Source organism: Sminthopsis crassicaudata, chromosome 3 (assembly GCF_048593235.1).
Source record: "Sminthopsis crassicaudata isolate SCR6 chromosome 3, ASM4859323v1, whole genome shotgun sequence".
NCBI classification, from domain to species: domain Eukaryota; kingdom Metazoa; phylum Chordata; class Mammalia; order Dasyuromorphia; family Dasyuridae; genus Sminthopsis; species Sminthopsis crassicaudata.
In genome coordinates, this window is record NC_133619.1 from 392,598,534 (window position 1) to 392,616,455 (window position 17,922).

The 17,922-nt window shown below is 34.4% G+C and overlaps 1 protein-coding gene across 1 annotated transcript in view; it reads left to right on the plus strand.

Annotated features, from left to right (window-relative positions):
• KIF5C (kinesin family member 5C) overlaps window positions 1–17,922 on the plus strand; it is a 187,677-nt gene that overhangs the window by 147,157 nt on the left and 22,598 nt on the right. The window contains 7 exon segments of the mRNA XM_074302183.1: window positions 338–422; window positions 2,217–2,293; window positions 4,809–4,918; window positions 11,824–11,925; window positions 12,386–12,446; window positions 15,512–15,583; window positions 16,940–17,044. Coding sequence (XP_074158284.1) covers window positions 338–422; window positions 2,217–2,293; window positions 4,809–4,918; window positions 11,824–11,925; window positions 12,386–12,446; window positions 15,512–15,583; window positions 16,940–17,044 — 612 coding nt within the window.

Sequence of the window (17,922 nt, forward strand, 5' to 3'; positions counted from 1 at the left end):
AAATAAACTCATTCTTTAGATAATACATTGGAATAGAGTAGAAAGTCATGTCCAGAGACATATTTTCATACCCTAATCTTAAAACATTAAAGATTATTTGGTGTTCAGTGCATCTCTAGATAAGTTGTTTTTCCCCCCATATTACTTATCTCCAATAAGGAGCAATGTAATTTGTGGCACAAAACATTGAGATTTAGATACCAGGCTTCCTTTCCTCATAGAAGCACTCTGAACAATTACTATAAAGAGGAAGGCTAGTGTTTGTTGGATCCCATGAAGAGAGAAGTCAGTAAATCTGACCCTTTTGTATGGCAGGAGAAGCTGAGGGTTCATGAAGCAGAATCTCCCAGAACAAAAGAGGAGACAGTTGGAAGAGTCACAGGATTCATTGAGTGAAGAACTGGCTAAACTCCGTGCCCAAGGTAACTTTTATAATTTTTCTTATTGTACTCTTGTTCAAGTACTCTCTCCTTCCCTCCTTGCCTCCCTCCTTCCCTTTTTTTCCCCCCTTCCTCCCCCCCATCTGTGTGTGTGTGTGTGTGTGTGTGTGTGTGTGTGTGTGTGTGTGTGTGTGTGTGTGCCTCTCTGTCTCTCTCGGTTTCTAAATAGGTAACCTAAGATATTCATCTGTGCTCCTTTGATAATATTCCCTCCCCCTCCCTTATCTGTGGATACTGATGATTTAATTAAGAATTAAGGAAATCTTGAGGTGGCTGAATAGAGGAACAGCATGGGCGTGTAATAGAAAAGGCATTTAGTTTAGAATTACAAGACCTAGGTTTGAATTATTGTCCTACAAACTAATTTATTAGTCCCTCCTTGGGCCTCTGTTTCCACATCTATAAGAGGACAGACAGGTATATTTAACATAACTTGCAAGAGCTGATTGTTAAATGTTCAAGGTGTGAACATTAGACCTTAGAAATTGGTGAGCACTATACATCAGGGCTTGGGTTTTTGGTTTGTTGATTGTCTAGATTTAAGAAATTGGGAAAGAATATGTGAATAATGCTGATTAAATTTAAAAACATTTTCTGTGTTTTCAAAGAGCCAATTTTTAAAAAGCTTTTTTATTTTCAAAACATAGGCACAGATAATTTTTCAATATTGACCCTTGCGTAGCTTTGTGTTAAAAATTTTCCCCTTTTTCCCCCCACCCTCTCCCCAGATGGCAAGCAATCTAATATATTATACATGTTATACATGTTATATACATGTTTATATCTCATTTCCCCCCTTTTTGATCCGATTTTTCTTGTGCTACATGATAAATATGGAAATATTACACATATTTCAATATTTGGATTATTTGCTGTCTAGGAGAAGGGGGTGAAGGAAAGAAGGGAGAAAAAATTGGAACACAAGGGTGTTTGCAAGGGTTAATGTTGAAAACTATCTTTGCATGTATTTTGAAAATAAAAATCTATTATTAAATTTTTAAAAGATAAATGGGCACCCATTATAATCTTGAAAAAGAGTAGCATTTTCCTTAGCTGGTGATGGTTTTTGTCCAATAGGAATAAAAGTGAAGAATGGAGGCAGAATAACATGAAAGAAAATTTTTTTAAAATTAGAATCATTGAATTTTTTAAAATTTTAAAATGTATTTATTTTGGAAGCATTGAATATTACTGTTGGAAAAAATCATTGATATCATCATTTAGTTCAGCTCCTTAATTTTTGAGATGTGGAACCCGAAGCCCAAAGATATTAACTGCTTTGTCCACATTATCACAGCTTGTAAGTAGCATAGATGGTGTTGAAAGCTAAAACTCCTTGTTCAGTCCTTCTAGGACATTAGGCTGAAGTTGTTTCCTAGAGCTGTGTGAGATAAATTCAATCAAATGCTCCCTTTCCTAACCTACTGCACCCCCAAGATATATGGAGTCCCTTGTCCTTTAATATAGTAAATAATTTATTCTGAATTGTAATAAATTAGTCATTGTTTTGAAGGTTATCAGACTCCTATTGTTACATTAGGAATTTAAGGAACAGAAAGATTACTTATGAAACGTAAATTACCTTTTTTGAGACTCCCTAATAGCAGTCATGTCTTAAAGAGTTAAGTCACCTTCAAGGTGCTGCTTAATTCTAAGGAGTTGACTTTGTGTGGGGATTGGAATATTAAGTCTCTGGTATAGCTGCTAACAGCTAGTGCTATGTTATTAATTTTTTTCTACATTTCCACTTTTGAATATGAATCAAATGGAAAACAGAAAAAATGCACGAAGTCAGCTTCCAGGATAAAGAAAAAGAACATTTAACCCGGCTTCAGGATGCAGAGGAAATGAAGGTACAATCATCCTTCCTACTCAAAGTCATGAAAAATTGGGCTTGGAAGAAGCTTTCATCTTTTCTTTTTCAGGGTCTTCTGTCAAAGCCAGAGATACATAGTCCAATGTGGGATATAAAGTAGACAGGCTATTGTCATTTGAAAGTAACTCTTAGCTAGGAAAGAGCTGGCAAAATTTTGATGTTAAAAATATGAGTCAACCCTGGTGTATGCCATATAGCATAGGTGATGATAATTCTCTTAATATAATTTCTCCTCCAAATTAGATGAAGGGGAAAGATGGAAATAGTGTCCCCTTAAATCATTGCATCAGCTACTTTATGGGTGCCTTTTGAAGTACTGCTAGTTATTCCACTGTGAGTTGACTTCTAGAATCAGAACTATTTTCCCTCCTTCCTTTCTTAACATTATAAATTTGTATTTTTGTCTGTACAGAACACTTCCATCTGCTCATATTTTAGGCAGAAAATGTGGTAACTAAGTTTATTAATTCATTTAAGGTCCATGAAAAGATGAAAAATCTTAGTCCTATTGTTGTTTTTTTTTAAATAAACTGCCCTCAAGTTCATGAAATCCTACAAGAGAAGCCTTATTTGACCCTAAGTGTTATATTGAGGTTTCTCAAACTTTTTCTGTTTCATGTACCATACACATGGGAAATACTTAATAGCTGTTGTTTATATTTAAGTAGAGGACCAAATAAAAGTTAAGGAACCCTAGTCTGGAAAAAAAGATAAACAATTTTGCTTTCCCCAACTCCTTTTCATTTTGAAATAGTGCAGATCTTGGCATGGTGATGCATGTCTGTAACGACTGTTATTGAGGAACTTGAGGCTGGTGCATCTCTTGAGTTCTGTGCTATAGTAGAGCTAAGGCTAATCAAGTGTCTGGCAGTGCCATGATGATGGGTCCCAGGTAGTAGAACAGTACCATCAGGGCCACCTGGTGAGTTTGCCTAAAGAGGGTGAGCCTGCTTAACCAGAGTAGGTTAAAGGTTCTTTTGGGTTAGTGTTCAGATCTGGAACTCTATTATTACTATGACACATTGTCAGAAGCCCTGAATTTCTAGTTCTTGTAAGATCTGGACCTTTAGATAAATTGCTTTTTACCAAACTAGAGTTCAAGTGATTCCACAAGAGAAGTTTTCTTTTCCTGTTTCATTTGTCATCTCCATGGGAAAAATAAATGTTGCAGATGGTAAATCAGTGGACTTAGTTTTCTCATTATATCCTATCCTACCTGCCTCCTGACGTTGTTAGAATCAAATGAGATAAAAGATGTGAATGAAATTTACAACACAGTGTTCTTTTTGCCTATTGTGGAAAAACAGATTTGCATAGCTGTTAGGAAAGGGCTGATAACTGCTTGTTCTGGGCAAAGCAGACTGTGATATAGACCAGTAAGTTTTCCTGGATAAGCCTCTGTCCCCATTTTATATCATGTCATCATGTTAATGCAACTTGTTGCAGCCCTATTTTGCCCTCAAAATAGTCATAGCTGCTATTTATATTTGTACATGACTTTCTCAAAACTTTCACACACATTATCATTTTTGACCCTTACAGTTACCTTGTGTGAGGCAGATAGGGAAGTTTTCATCATTACCATTGTGCAAAATTAGAAACAGAACCTTCAAAGTCATGCAGTAAATAAAGTAATGAAACCAGGACTAACACCGTATTCTTTTAAATTATTTTGGTGGTGGTGGTTGTTTTTTGTTTTTTTTTCTAACTACACTATATTATGTTTTGAAGTTCTCTCATCCTATGACACAGTAGGAATGAGTTACCACATGCCAGGTAAGTTTCAGAGAGATTCTAGGACCATAGAGTTAGAGCTAGAAGGAACCAGAATGAGTCTTCTAGTGTCTCCCAACTGATGCTTAGAAAAATTAGTGACTTGCTTAAAGTCATATGGAGGAACAGCTAGGTGGCAAAGTGGATAAGAGCAGCAGGCTTAGAGTAAGAAAAACTCATCTTCCTGTCTTTAAATCTGGCCTCAGACACTTATTAGTGGTGTGACTGGGCAAGTCTCTTAACCCTGTTTGCCTTAGTTTCCCCATCCATAAAATAAGAAGGAAATGGCAAACCACCCCAGTAATCTTTGCCAAGAAAATCTCAGACGGGATCAACAAAAAATCAGACACAACTTAAACAACTGAATAATGACAAATTCATACAAGAGGGAGCAAAATCCAGTTGTAAATCCAACTTGTACGTTTTCTGTGTCACCCTACTATTATTCAAAGGGAGAACTTTTTTTATTTGTTGGCAGGGGTTCCCTTCCCCTATCTCAAGTGTGGCATTACTTTCTAGTTTGGTCACACACACAATTCCATTACAAATATTTTGTATTTATGAGAAGAAGGGAAAATGGTTTCTGTGATGAACAGAAGTGAGGAATGTTCTCTGTTTGGAATATGAGTTTCTGGAATGATGGCATATTAGTTCTAGGATTATACAGTGCCTAGAAAAACCAAAAATACAGATGTCATTTTTCTTTGCATGGTCTGCAGAAAGCTTTGGAGCAACAGATGGAGAGCCATAGAGAAGCCCACCAGAAGCAGCTGTCCAGACTTCGAGATGAAATTGAAGAGAAGCAGAAAATCATTGATGAGATTCGGGAGTAAGTTGACATGAAAGTTGCATGGGACTAACTGTAGCCAAAATGTAAAGTTGTTCTTTAGCCAGACAGAAACCAAAGAAATTTGCTTTCCCTTGAATCCCTGGAAGATTTGTGCCCTTTTCTTATTTTCTTTCTTCTGCTGTGATAACAAGGTGGAGTTGTAGTTATCTTTTCAAGGCATATTCTCCTCCTGGGGTCTAGGGTTTCCCAGGACTCTGAAAACAGTTGGAAGACAATCAAGACAAGTTGCCATTCTTAATATCCACAGGGAAATGGATAATTTTGACAGGAAAAAGCATAACTCTAGCAATTTGAACTTGAATAGTTACTCCTTGATTATGAATGATGGTGTCCTATGAGTTAAGTGTGTTTGTACAAATAGTTTACGTGAATCTATAATGAGCAGAATAGCAAATAGTCCCTTCAATGTTAACAAGCTGCAACCCACCTATATCTTTATATCCTGTGTAATTCTTATGAATGCCTATCCATAAATCTTCCTCAAAGGATTTACCAATATGCTGAAGAGCTTGAGATGTTTCAGTCTGTCTGCTTTGTTTCCTTTTGTTTCTAATACATGGCCAGTATCCCTCCTTTTCTGGTCATATATATACCTTTGATGAAATTTATTATATCACTTCCCATGAAAAGTTACCATAATTTGCTGCATCCTACTATGTATTTTTCCTTTCTTTTTTAAGCATTTTATTGATTTTTTTGGTATGTCACTAGCATTTCCTAGTATCCACCTCCAATCTCCCAACAAAAATATCCATTTAAGGAGAGAAAGAAAAACCCTAACAAATTGTTCATACCTGAGAGCATATCCCTTGTTTTGCATGGTTATTTCACCACCTCCTTAGCAAGAAGCAAGAAACAGGCTTTATGATTAGACTTTTGGAGTTTAAGACTGGTCTGAATATAATATGAATTTTAATATATTTTAATATATTTTAGTACAATTTTCCTTTATATGTTTTTTGGTCATTGTATTTGTTGATTCTTTTAAATTTTCTACGAATCAGTTCATGGAAATATTTTCAAATTTTTAAAAATTTGAATATCTCTAAATTCTTCATAATCAGCACAATGTTCCCTAACTTTTATTTATCAAAATTCATTTAATCATTCCCCCATTAATAGTCTCCTACTTTTATTTCTAGTATCTTGTTGCCATAAAAATATCATTATTAATTTTTGTTATATATGGGACATTTCCTTCTCTCTCTAGATCTCCTTGGATAAATATCCAATAGTGATATTGCTGGGTCAAAGAATATGGATAGTTTGGTGATTTTTCTAGCATAGTTCCAAATATTTTTCTAGAATGTTTCAACCATTTGTCTACTAAAATACCATATTATTGTTTACAAAGCATCTATCTGTAGCCCTTTGAATCACCTATAATTTAAATTCTTCTGAAGTTATGGTATTCCATGACATGTAGCCATATGGCATTAATTAAGTCTATTGATGTGGAAAGGATGTATCATCTTGGAATCACTGAAATTTCCCAAATGTGATGAAGCCTAAACCTAATCCTCCATATAATTACATACATATAAATTCCTCTTGCTTTAGGGATTTTGATAGCTTAATTCCAGTACACAATAATACCTTTCATTTCATGAATTCATAATTGATTTATGTATCAACACTTTAAGTAGTATGACCATTCTTATCATTAATGCAGTAAGATGTTTCATGGTTAAGAGACAACATGGTGTTGGATTTGAAATCAGGAAGCTCTGGATTCAAATCCCTGCCTCTGACACCAAATAAATCACATAATCTTTGTGTCTTAGCTGTGCGATTCTGACCTGTCTACTAAATCTTAAATTTGCATCCAGAGCCACTTCCAATTTTCCTGATTCATATCTTGCCATTGAACCCAGATGGCTCTGGAGAAGAAAGTGAGACTGGTGACTTTGAACAGCCCTCCCTCACTTAAATCCAATTCACTTGCATCACAGCCTCACCTCCTTGATATCATGGTCCTCTTTGAGAACAAAAGAGAATCTCTTCCTAACTAGGAGCTCCCATCCTGACAAGTTTTTGTATTTATTTATGTTTAAGTATTTATGTGTACTTCAGAATGATGCAGGTTGCCCAGAATTACCATCTTCTAGGAACATAAGGAAGGAACCTGATGAATTAACTATAGTATTATACAGGTTGTTGCTGCCTTTAGGATGTTTGCCAGATTTGCACATTAAGAATAATAGTAAGAGCAAGATGGCGGAGAAGAAACACACGTCTCTGTGAACGTCCTCACTCCCTCACAACCAATTAGATAAATTAAGTCTCAGAATTAGCTCAGGACTGATAGATACCATAAGGACTGGAAGCACGACTTACCAGCTGAAGAGAATCTGGAGTTTCAACAGGAAAGGTCAGTTCCCAGGGGAGGAATAAGAGAGACCAGCACAGACGGTGGGGTAGTGGCACACTGCGCCCATTGCGCTGGGAAGGGCTCTGGGATCAGAGAAGCCACTGAGGTAAAGGAATCTGGCACAGGCTGTTAGCTCTTCTCTGCTAATTATTTAGCAGTTCAGAAGAGAAAGCCAAAATATTTTAAAACTCAGATTAGATTTTCCCCTGACCCTGGAGGTGACTCAGCAGATCTCGGCACCAGGGGGCGTGGCCTCAGCTACCACCTGAGAATAGTTAAGAGATTGACAAGTGGGTGGATACGGCCCAAGGCAACACACACTGCCTAGCTTAGCTGGAGGGAGTGGAACTCAGCTCCAGGAAGTCCCAGAGAAGCGGAACCTTTGAACTAGGGACCGTGGTTTCTGGCAGACACTTCCAGTTTGAGCACAGGGGCTTTTCACGTCACCTGCTGCAGACATCCATGCCCCACCCGGACACATAGGCTGGGCTTTGTGCTGTCTTTACTATTCTACGCCCTCGAAGCACAGTAGTGCTAATCACCTCTGAGGCACTTCCAGGGAGGGGGTGGGGAACTCTCTCCCAGAGCTCTCTCTTAGCTCAGGCTCAGGAGCCGCTGCATCCATCCTGTCTGGGAGGAAGCTGGTAAAGAAGTAAATAATTTCCTACCCCAGGGACAGACCCCAAAAGATTTTTTTAAATATGAGCAAAAAAGCTAGAAAAACTATAGATTCCTTCTATACAGAGAAAGAGCGGGTATCCAACCCCGAGGAAGTTAACAGCAGAGAGTCAGCAGATAACAACCCAAAGGGGAACAATCCCTGCCCCCCATCACATAACTCTCTCCTAGAAGAAACTCTTAAAAAATTGAGGGAGATTGAAGAAAAATGGGGAAAGGAAAGGGAAGCTATGATAGAGAATAACAACGTCCTGAAATTGGAGTTGGAAAAAATAAAGAATTCACAGGAGATGCAGGGAAACAAAATTTATGAATTAGAAAAGGTTAAAAAAACACAGGAAAGTAGGATTTCTGAATTGGAAAAGATAAAAAAGTCTCAAGAAAATAGAATTTCTGAATTGGAAAAAGAAAATAATTCTCAAAAAAAAAATTAGGGAAATGGAAAAAAATTCAATAGAGCAAAATAATTCATTTAAAAACGAAATTGGGCATTTACAAAAAGAACTAAAAACTGTGAAAGAAGAAAATAACTCCTTAAAAGTCAGGATGGAACAAATAGAAATGAATGATTCACAGAGAACCCAAGAATCAGTCAAACAAAACAAAAAAAATGAGAAGCTGGAGAACAGCGTCAAATACTTACTGGGAAAATCTATAGACCTGGAAAATAGATCTAGGAGAGATAATCTGCGGATTATTGGACTTCCAGAAAACTATGACCAAAAAAAGAGCCTAGATTCTATTTTACAGGAAATTATCAAAGAGAACTGTCCAGAGATAATAGAAACAGAAGGGAAAGTAGATGTGGAAAGAATTCATCGAACTCCTTCTGAAATAGACCCTAAAAAAAGAACACCACGGAATATAGTGGCTAAGCTGAAGAATTACCACACAAAGGAGAAAATCCTGCAAGCAGCTAGAAAAAAAACAATTTAAATACCAAGGTGCCACAATAAGGGTCACCCAAGATCTGGCTGCCTCCACATTAAAAGAATAATAGTAAGAGTTTTCATTCCTGATATCTTTGGTCATTTTTCAACTGGTAACTGAGGTTCAGAAAATTTTAAGTGATCTTTCAAAAGTCACACAAGTAGTTAGTTTAAAGATAGAGTTGAGATGTGAAAGCAGGAGTTATGGAAGCCAGTTCTCTTGACTTATTTCTCAATGTCATCCTTCACGATAACAACCTGTTCCAGCTAATTATTTGCATTTTAAAAATAATCTTATTAGCCCAAATTGAACCTAATAAGAATAAAATGGAGAAAAAGATATCTCCCTTTTGTTCTTCCTCTGTAGGGCAATACTCTGGGCTCAGAGCTTTTTCTTCCTGTCTGATCTCTAAAAGGATGGGGGCAAGATTGCAGAGTATCTTTGTCAATTTAATTCTTGTCTCTTTTCTTCCCTTTTCTCTTCAAACTATGTGAGAATTAAGAAGTTCTCACCTTCAATAAAATGTTACTGGCATGTCCCTATAGAAGTCTCCCAATCTTTTCAAGTGATAAGTCCATACATTGAAATTTATAAAGTTCCCAAGGACTCTTCACACTATGGGCTAGTTAGTTTTGATCAGGGTACTTTCCTGATTAATGCCCTATATGTTTTTTTAAGAAATTTATGTTTTATGTAACTAAGGATTTAATTGATGATAAAACTTTTTGCAGCTAATAGGAACTCTAAACAGGGCTTTTCTTACAGCATTTACCTTTTAGGAGAAGAAAATGAAACATAAAGAAGCAAGTGATTGGTGACAAATGTTTTTTTGAAGTAGGCACTACACATGTGGAAAATAAGGCTCAGAAAGACTAAATGATTTATTCATCGAGCTAGTCAATGTTGGAGGTAGGATTTGAACCTGGTAACAATTGAAATTTGACACATTCAATTTCAGCTAACATTTATCATGTGCCTATTGTGTGCAAGGCACTCTGCTAGGTGATAATAATAAAACAAAGACAGAAATCAAATAATGCTTGTATGTAAGGTGCTTGCATTTAAAATGTTGAGCAATATAAAAAAGATAGAGCAATAAAAAATGTGGGGCATGATTGGATTTTGCCTCAAATGGTGACACTAGATATTTTGTGCAGATTTTTTAGATTCTGGGTTAGGAGTAGCTTATTATGTCCCTAAAGATCTATTTCTTTTAATATTTTGGTGATATTTTATATTATAATGTATGTGACACCATGAATTTACATTAATTTATATATTACATCATAAACATATTTTATATATAAATGGAATATATCTCCCAACCAATTTAGAAGGAAGCAAGAGTGTCAAATTTGGAGTCAGAAAACTTGAATTCAGATTATGACTCTGCTTCTTGCAATTTGTGACTCACTTACTTCATCCCCAAGCTCCCTTCTGATTCTAAGTATATGATCTTGTGATTTTGGCATTCTTTTAACGGTGCCTCCAACTGAATGAAATACAAAGTGAGCATTAAATAAGTGTGATTAATTAAATAAAGTTGACAATTCTTTGGTGACCATATAGTTCTCAAACAAAGAGGGTTTCTTTAAGAATTCTGAGATTCTCTAAGCACTTAGAATGTGGAAAATATTTCTCAAAATGAAACAAGAAAATTATATAAAGGAGTGAAAAATGATAGGAAAGGAAGGGTGGGAATACTAATTGTGGTTTCCCTAGTGAAGGTACAGTAGAAGTGGAAGGAGTATTTTTTAAGTAATCTTTTTATATTTCAAAATATCATTCCTTTTTTTTCTTTTATTTTATTGCCCTTTCCAGAAGATAGTGATCTTATCTTCCATTCTTTATACGTCCCATGACTTCATGCTTGGTGGAGTTTCTCATAAGCAAGTTTTCATTTTGGCAGGTGGGGTACTTCATTGCTATTTACTGAACCATATGAGAGCTCAAAATTTTCAGTCTCAAACTGAATCATGTTTTTAAGTTGGCTTGCTTAAAATTTCTGACTAATTTATTATCTATCACTAAGGTCCACTATGTCTGGTAACACAATGTTTCAATTATTACCTGCCAGGCTTCAAATATTTCTTCTTTCTTCTAAACATTTTATAGAACTCTGTACCTGAGTCCTTCCAAGTGACACTCTTTTGTAATCACTCCTATCAGCTACTTGTACCAAACTAATAGATTTTTTTTTCCAATTGTGAAGTCAGAGATCAGGTCAGATACTTATTAAAGCTAGTTCCTCTTTATCTAATGGTCTAGAAGCAATGTGACAAGTGGGTAGTGTATTGGATTTGAAGTCAAAGACCTCGGTTCACTTTTCATCTCTTACTAGCTGTGTGACATTGGTAATTCACTTAATTTGTCCAGGCCTCTGTTACTCATCTGTAAAATGAATGAGTTGAATTAGAGACTTCTAAGGTCTCTTCCAGTTCCATGTCCTTGACCCTATGAAATAAGATTGGTTCCTCTTCGCCACAAAAATTTGTGATCACTGCAAAGGGATTGGCTGCCTTGATTGTGATGATGACAAAACCCAAACACCTCTTACACTGATTAGGAATGGTGGAGATTTTGGCAAAGATGGATATAGCAAGTGTGAAGGAAGATGCTCCAGGATATTTGCTGATCCACTTCTGCCATGGTATGAAAATTGTCATACTCAAGGTTGTAATGACTGACTCTTTTAGTGCTGAGACCAGTTGTCATCCTTTACCCCAAACTCCTCTTCCTTCACCTGTGTTCTCCCTTATCCCTACTTCTGGGTATTGTTTTAGGTCTTTACTGGAATTAAAGTGTGGCACAATAAAAGCCTATTTCTGGCTTGTCTGGCTGTTTACAAAAGCTTTGCAATCCCAAAGGAAACTGGGAAAATTGCTTTTTTTCCTCTCAATTTCAGTTTGAATCAGAAACTACAACTGGAACAAGAGAAACTGAGTTGTGATTATGACAAATTGAAAATAGAGGACCAAGAGAGAGAAATGAAATTGGAAAAGCTCATGTAAGTTGATCATTATGAACCATTAAGCTCTGTTTAAAGTATTACCAGACTGATGTAGAAATATGCTTAATATGATTGTGCATGCATAACCTATATTATATTGATTGCCATTTTGGAGAAAAGAGAGAGAGAAAAATGGAAGTCAAAATATTATAAAAATAAATGTTGAAAATTAAGAAATTTAAAAAATAAAGTGTTACTGCTTACCTTTTCCCACCCTGTGCCTTCATGGGGAAAGAAGTCTCTGTGGGTAATTTTTCCAGAATACATCTGTGATTAGCATAACTAAGCATCTCTTGTTAAATTGGGTTAATTTTAAAATACATGAGAATTCTTTAGTGCTTTGAATTGGATGGCTTTGGAAGATTTCTCTGCAAACACAAATAGTTTATTTGTTTGAGATTATTACAAATCCTTGAATCTTAGTCTGTGATTTATGAACCTTTTTTTTTTTTTTAAGATTGCTCAATGATAAAAGAGAACAAGCAAGAGAAGACCTCAAAGGATTAGAGGAAACTGTGGTATGTGAATAATAAATATTCCTATATACTTTTTTGTTACTCATTTTAAAATAATTGAACTGGTAATTGATATTTTAACTGGTTTATCTGTAAAATTATGTTTTATAGTGGCCCATTTCCTTGCAAAATCCATTTCATAAAAGCATAGAATTATGAACTGTTAGAGTTGAAAGGCACTTTAGAGATAATTGAGTGTAAATCCTTTATTTTATATAAGAGAATTTTAAAGCTCAGAGAGGTAATTTTTCCAGAGCCACACAGCAAGTTAATGGCAGAACTATGGATCCCCTAGTTCTTAGACTTCTAATTTGGTGTTTATTTGCTTACATCAGGATGTTAATTTTGTATTTTCCAGATTTTTTAGGGTTCTATTTCAAAGTGTTGACCCCCATTTCAATGTCTTCTGGCTCTTTTGACTGCTACTTGCTCTGGCCACCACTCTAAGTCAAAAAAAAGCTCCTAGTCATTCCCTGGATAGGTTCATGTGAAATTAGGGTGTGTTCAGCTTATGTGCTTCATCCTTCAGTGGCCTTTGTGGTCTATCCTCTCTTCAGGCTATGCTCAGACACAAATATATCACAAGAATGTACTCTAAGACCCAGCTTCTTCCTGTGGGTTGTGGCCACATATAGGGTCTTGTAACAAGGTAGGGGGTCACAAAAATATGATTTATTATCATGAAGTATTTGATTTATATATACCTGTATATCTGGGGTCACATAAAAATTTCTCAGGTGAAAAGGAGTCACAAGTGGAAAAAGTTTAAGAACAAACTCTAGAGTATAGGAAGAGAGATATTTTGGAATGGATGCTTGGTGCCTGGAAATAAGCTGGGGGACCATTCATTTTCCTGTAGCATTTTTTTTTCAACAACAGGAGGGAAGCTAGAAAAGAGTAAGGGGAATATAGAAGAAGAAAACAAGAGGCACATTCAGTGAGAAATTATTTCAGAAGGTAAATCTTAGAGAAGTTAGAGGGACTTTTAGGTTAAAAAAACACCCCCCCCAACACTCTCTAATAACATTTTTATTTCTCTAAAATATCCATTTTATGAAGAGAGAGGTTGACACCAAAAGAAACAAACAAAAATAAAATAAACTAAGAGAAGTAGAATTTTGTCCAATTCAGCTCTATTCAAAGTATCTTTTCCCCTTTCTTTACCTGTTAAGTATGGAAGCATCCCTTTAAGGAAAATTTCAGTTGACTTTTAAATTTTTCAAATTAAGTGAGAATATACTTAATCAAATAATATTGATTCAGGATCAGGAAATTGAGCTGCTTTCTGAAAAGACTGCTTGTTAGTGTGTGCCTACTATATATATATATATATATATATATATATATATATATATATATATATATATATATATATATATGGAAGTAAAAATAAGTAAAATCATTGAAAGCACCTCATTTGGAAAACTTTAGATATAAAATATATGGCACATTATCCATAATAAGAGAACTTTTGGGCTCACTTCAAAAAAGCAATTAACCTCATTAAGGAAGAATTTGACTTCCAGGCTTGAATAAGGATATTTCATTCCTCATATTCCAAATGTAGGACTGACTTAGTATGAGCACCTTAATTTAATAGAGTCCCTGTCTTCCAAACCACTGAATGTTTCAGCAGTTCCCATATTCCTTTGCTTCAACAAGAGCACAAGTTTTAGATGGTAATATCCTCCTGAATCATCTACATCTCCTATCTTGTTAAATTGGGTTTAGTCAACCCAGACAAATTGAAATTTGAGTAGGCAGTGTCTTCTTTCTCAGAGAACATCCTGAAAGCTCTCTCCTGTGTCATGATGCATGTGGGATAATGTGTTTTTGCCAAGAACTTGAACTAAAAGAAATAGGGAAAGGTTTTGATGTTATGGCATTGCTCCAGTTCAGTAGCATTTGAAAATCTTTTAAGTTCTTTTAAAAATCAAATTAGCTCAATCATTCGACAACTTTCTATATGCAAAGTATTGAGCTATTTACTAGGAGACTTACAAAGATAATTAAAAGAGGGGTCCCTATTCTTGAGGTACTTACAGTCCAGTAAACTGTAAAGTGCCAAGGGAAACTGATTCAATTTGTTTCCCTGAAAATATTAATATTGAACTATGATTCATCAGTCATTAAATTTCTATGCTTTGATTCAGAATTTAGTTCAGGCTGCTAGTTTCTTCACTTTGGAACAAGTCTTGAGTGTAAGTAGACCATGGGCATTACTTAGAAAATATTAGGTAATATGTGATTGTTTCAGACTTTGATCTGGTCTAATTATTATCTGCTACTTCTGAAATCTATGATTTTATCCACTTGTTCTTTCAGACATCATATACTCATCCTTTAAAATATATGTGTGTATATATATATATATATATATATATATACACAAATATATATATATATATATATATACTTACCCATAGGGGAATAATATTATTTTCCCCTCCTATCTTAAGAAGTTGTTGTAGGGATCAAATCAAATTAATATGAAAGTTCTTGGCAAACTATAAAGTGCTTTCCTTTAAAATAAAGCATTTATTAATAATAATGATAATTATTACTATTGTTTCAGAGTTCAGCCACCTTTGATCATGGAGGGTTCAAAGGATGTATAAGAAATCCTTATTATATTAAATGATCTTTATTATCATCAATCTTTATTTTATTATTAAAAAATTCTAAATTTAATTTTCATTCAAAATTCTAGATTTTTGACTCAATTTAGAATGTCATAGTTTGCTTTTGTTAATAAATTGGGCTATGTGGATATGGATTTTCTCCATTCTTTATCATTGTTTGTATACATGCAAGGATAAGAGAAATGGATTGGAATTCAGGAGACTTACTTTCCAGTCTTCTCTCTCCTTTTTGTTTGCCTTTAGGAAACTTCTTTCATTTTCTTTGCCCATAATATGTTATCTCTAAAGTCCTTTCTGGGCCTACAATAGCATTTATATATGAGGAATGTGTTTTGTATATTATGTTATATATTGGTGCATGTTTCACATATTTAACATGTTCATTGATTTAGCTTTGAGTATCATTTTCAAAATTTTATTTTCCAGTCTAGAGAACTGCAGACTCTTCATAACCTTCGTAAACTTTTTGTCCAGGATCTTACTACCAGAGTTAAAAAAGTAAGTACTAGTATACGATATCAAAGGTAAAGATATATAGTATATTTTTAAAATATGGTTATGATCACAAAGAAGCAACATGGATTCAAGAACAGGTTGTCATGCCATGTTAACTGTATTTCTATTTTTCATTGGATTTCTAAAGTGGTAGGTCAAGAAATATTGGTCTTTAAATAGATAAGTAGATAGATAGATAGATATAGATAGATATAGTAGTAATTATAACTATGCTCAAAGCAGTTAAAATAAAATAATTTCTTACATTTTTCTTGTGGTAATGTAATAAAACAATAATTTATAGTCATTTGAATTGATTTAATGGTCAAACCCATTTAAATGGTCAAGTAAAAAATAGTTTTTAATGGTTCAAAGCCAACTTGGAAGGAAGCGACCTAATGAATAACTCAGAATTTGTTATTGAACATGTGATGTTTAACATTTTTATCAATGATTTGTATAAAATTATAGATTGCATATTTACCAGGCCTGGAAGTGACTTAAAACTAAGAGATATAAGTAACCTACTGGATGACAGAGTGAGAATTTGAAGGATTTTGACAGGAACAATTTGAGAATCAATAAATTTGTTGAATTTGGGGGTATTTTTCTCAATCTGAGAGCCCTTAAAAGGTATTCTTTCGAATTTTCATAGAATTGGGCATCATCTAGTTTTTAGATAGCACTATTGATCTTTAAGAAGTTGTGTTGTTTTTGAGTGTCTTTAATTAAGACTACTAAATTTATTTAAATGTTATTACTATCATGGGAGATAAATCTTGATGTTCAATCTGGCATCTATTTTGAGTTTATAGATTTTGGAATATAATTTAAAAAAAGGATGCCTCCTTATATTTGTTTTATAGAGAGAGACATTTTATCCAAATTGACATAACTTACAACTTTTATGGCTGTCTAATGTTTTTATTTTTGCTTTTTAATTCCACCCTCCTCTTCCCTAAAAAACAAAAACAAAAACAAAGTAAATTAAACTAAATCTTTGTTCTTAGCACTGGAAAATCAGTCAAGAATTAGGAAATTGGCCAAAAGATAGATTAATATTTTAGTGCTTTTCTTTCTTCTATTTGCAGATTAACCTATTTAAGTATTGGTGGTAATTGATTGTGTGTGTGTGTGTGTGTGTGTGTGTGTGTGTGTGTGTGTTTAAGATTGTTTGATAGAACTTCATACTTCAATAAATTTTTTGAATAAAGTAGTTGGACATGTCCCTGTTAATTTTGTAAGAAAACCAGAATGTGTTGTTCATTTGTTTATTTAAATAGAGTTTTTATTTTAAAACTTTGTGTTTCTGGATGTGGCATCAGAAGCTTCTCTAATTATCATCTGATATTTATTCAGAGTGTTGAACTGGACAGTGATGATGGAGGTGGAAGCGCTGCCCAGAAGCAGAAAATTTCCTTTCTTGAGAACAACTTGGAACAACTTACTAAGGTTCATAAACAGGTAGGACCATTGTCTCAATTTTCCATCTCATCATTAACTCAAGAGTCCTGGTTAAGACTAGAAGGAAGTTTAAAAATTATCTTGTCCATTCCTCTAATTTCACAGATGGGAAAACTGAGACCTTAAGTGTGAAAAGACTTCTGTTTTAGGTTATGCAGCTAGATAGTGATAGAATTTTTCTTTGGGGTATTCTAATCACGAATACCTGCTTATTAGTCTGATGGAATTAATAGCTTTTAAAAATATTTCACTTATTTTCATCCCTCAGTCTGTTTCATAGCACAGCTTAGTGGATTTAGTTTAAATAGTTTTAGTAATAATATATATAAATTCGCAGGATAAAGAAAAGTCCATAAGGTAATATATAAAGAAAAATATAATAAAACCCAAAAGTACTTTATGATGAGAGCTAGCACAGATGTGTTACTTTTAGGTTTGCAAATCACTGTATACATTGTCTCATTTTAACCTTACAATCCTGTGTTAACTGTATGGATTCTTTCCTGCCATCCTAGAGGAATTCTTATAACCCTTCTTTTCTCTTCATTATTTGACATATTTCAATTTGAATCACAATGGACTTCTTTCAATGAATTAACTTGATGATATGGCCAAGGGGATAAATGCCATTTCTCTTTAGCTTACTAATCTACCTAAATCCATTATTGCTAGTGATTTTTCTCTTTAAGCAATGTGACAGATAAAATATGATTGAAGTTTTATTAGTTTTTATTTCTATAATTTCATTAGTGTAAAGAACTCCTAGGGATGCCACCCCTCTCTTCAATGCAGACTGGCAACTCTCTTCTGCACATAGTTTTGCAAGTGAATCACTGCTGAAAAATACAAAAGCAAGAGTTTACAAATTTAACTGTAAT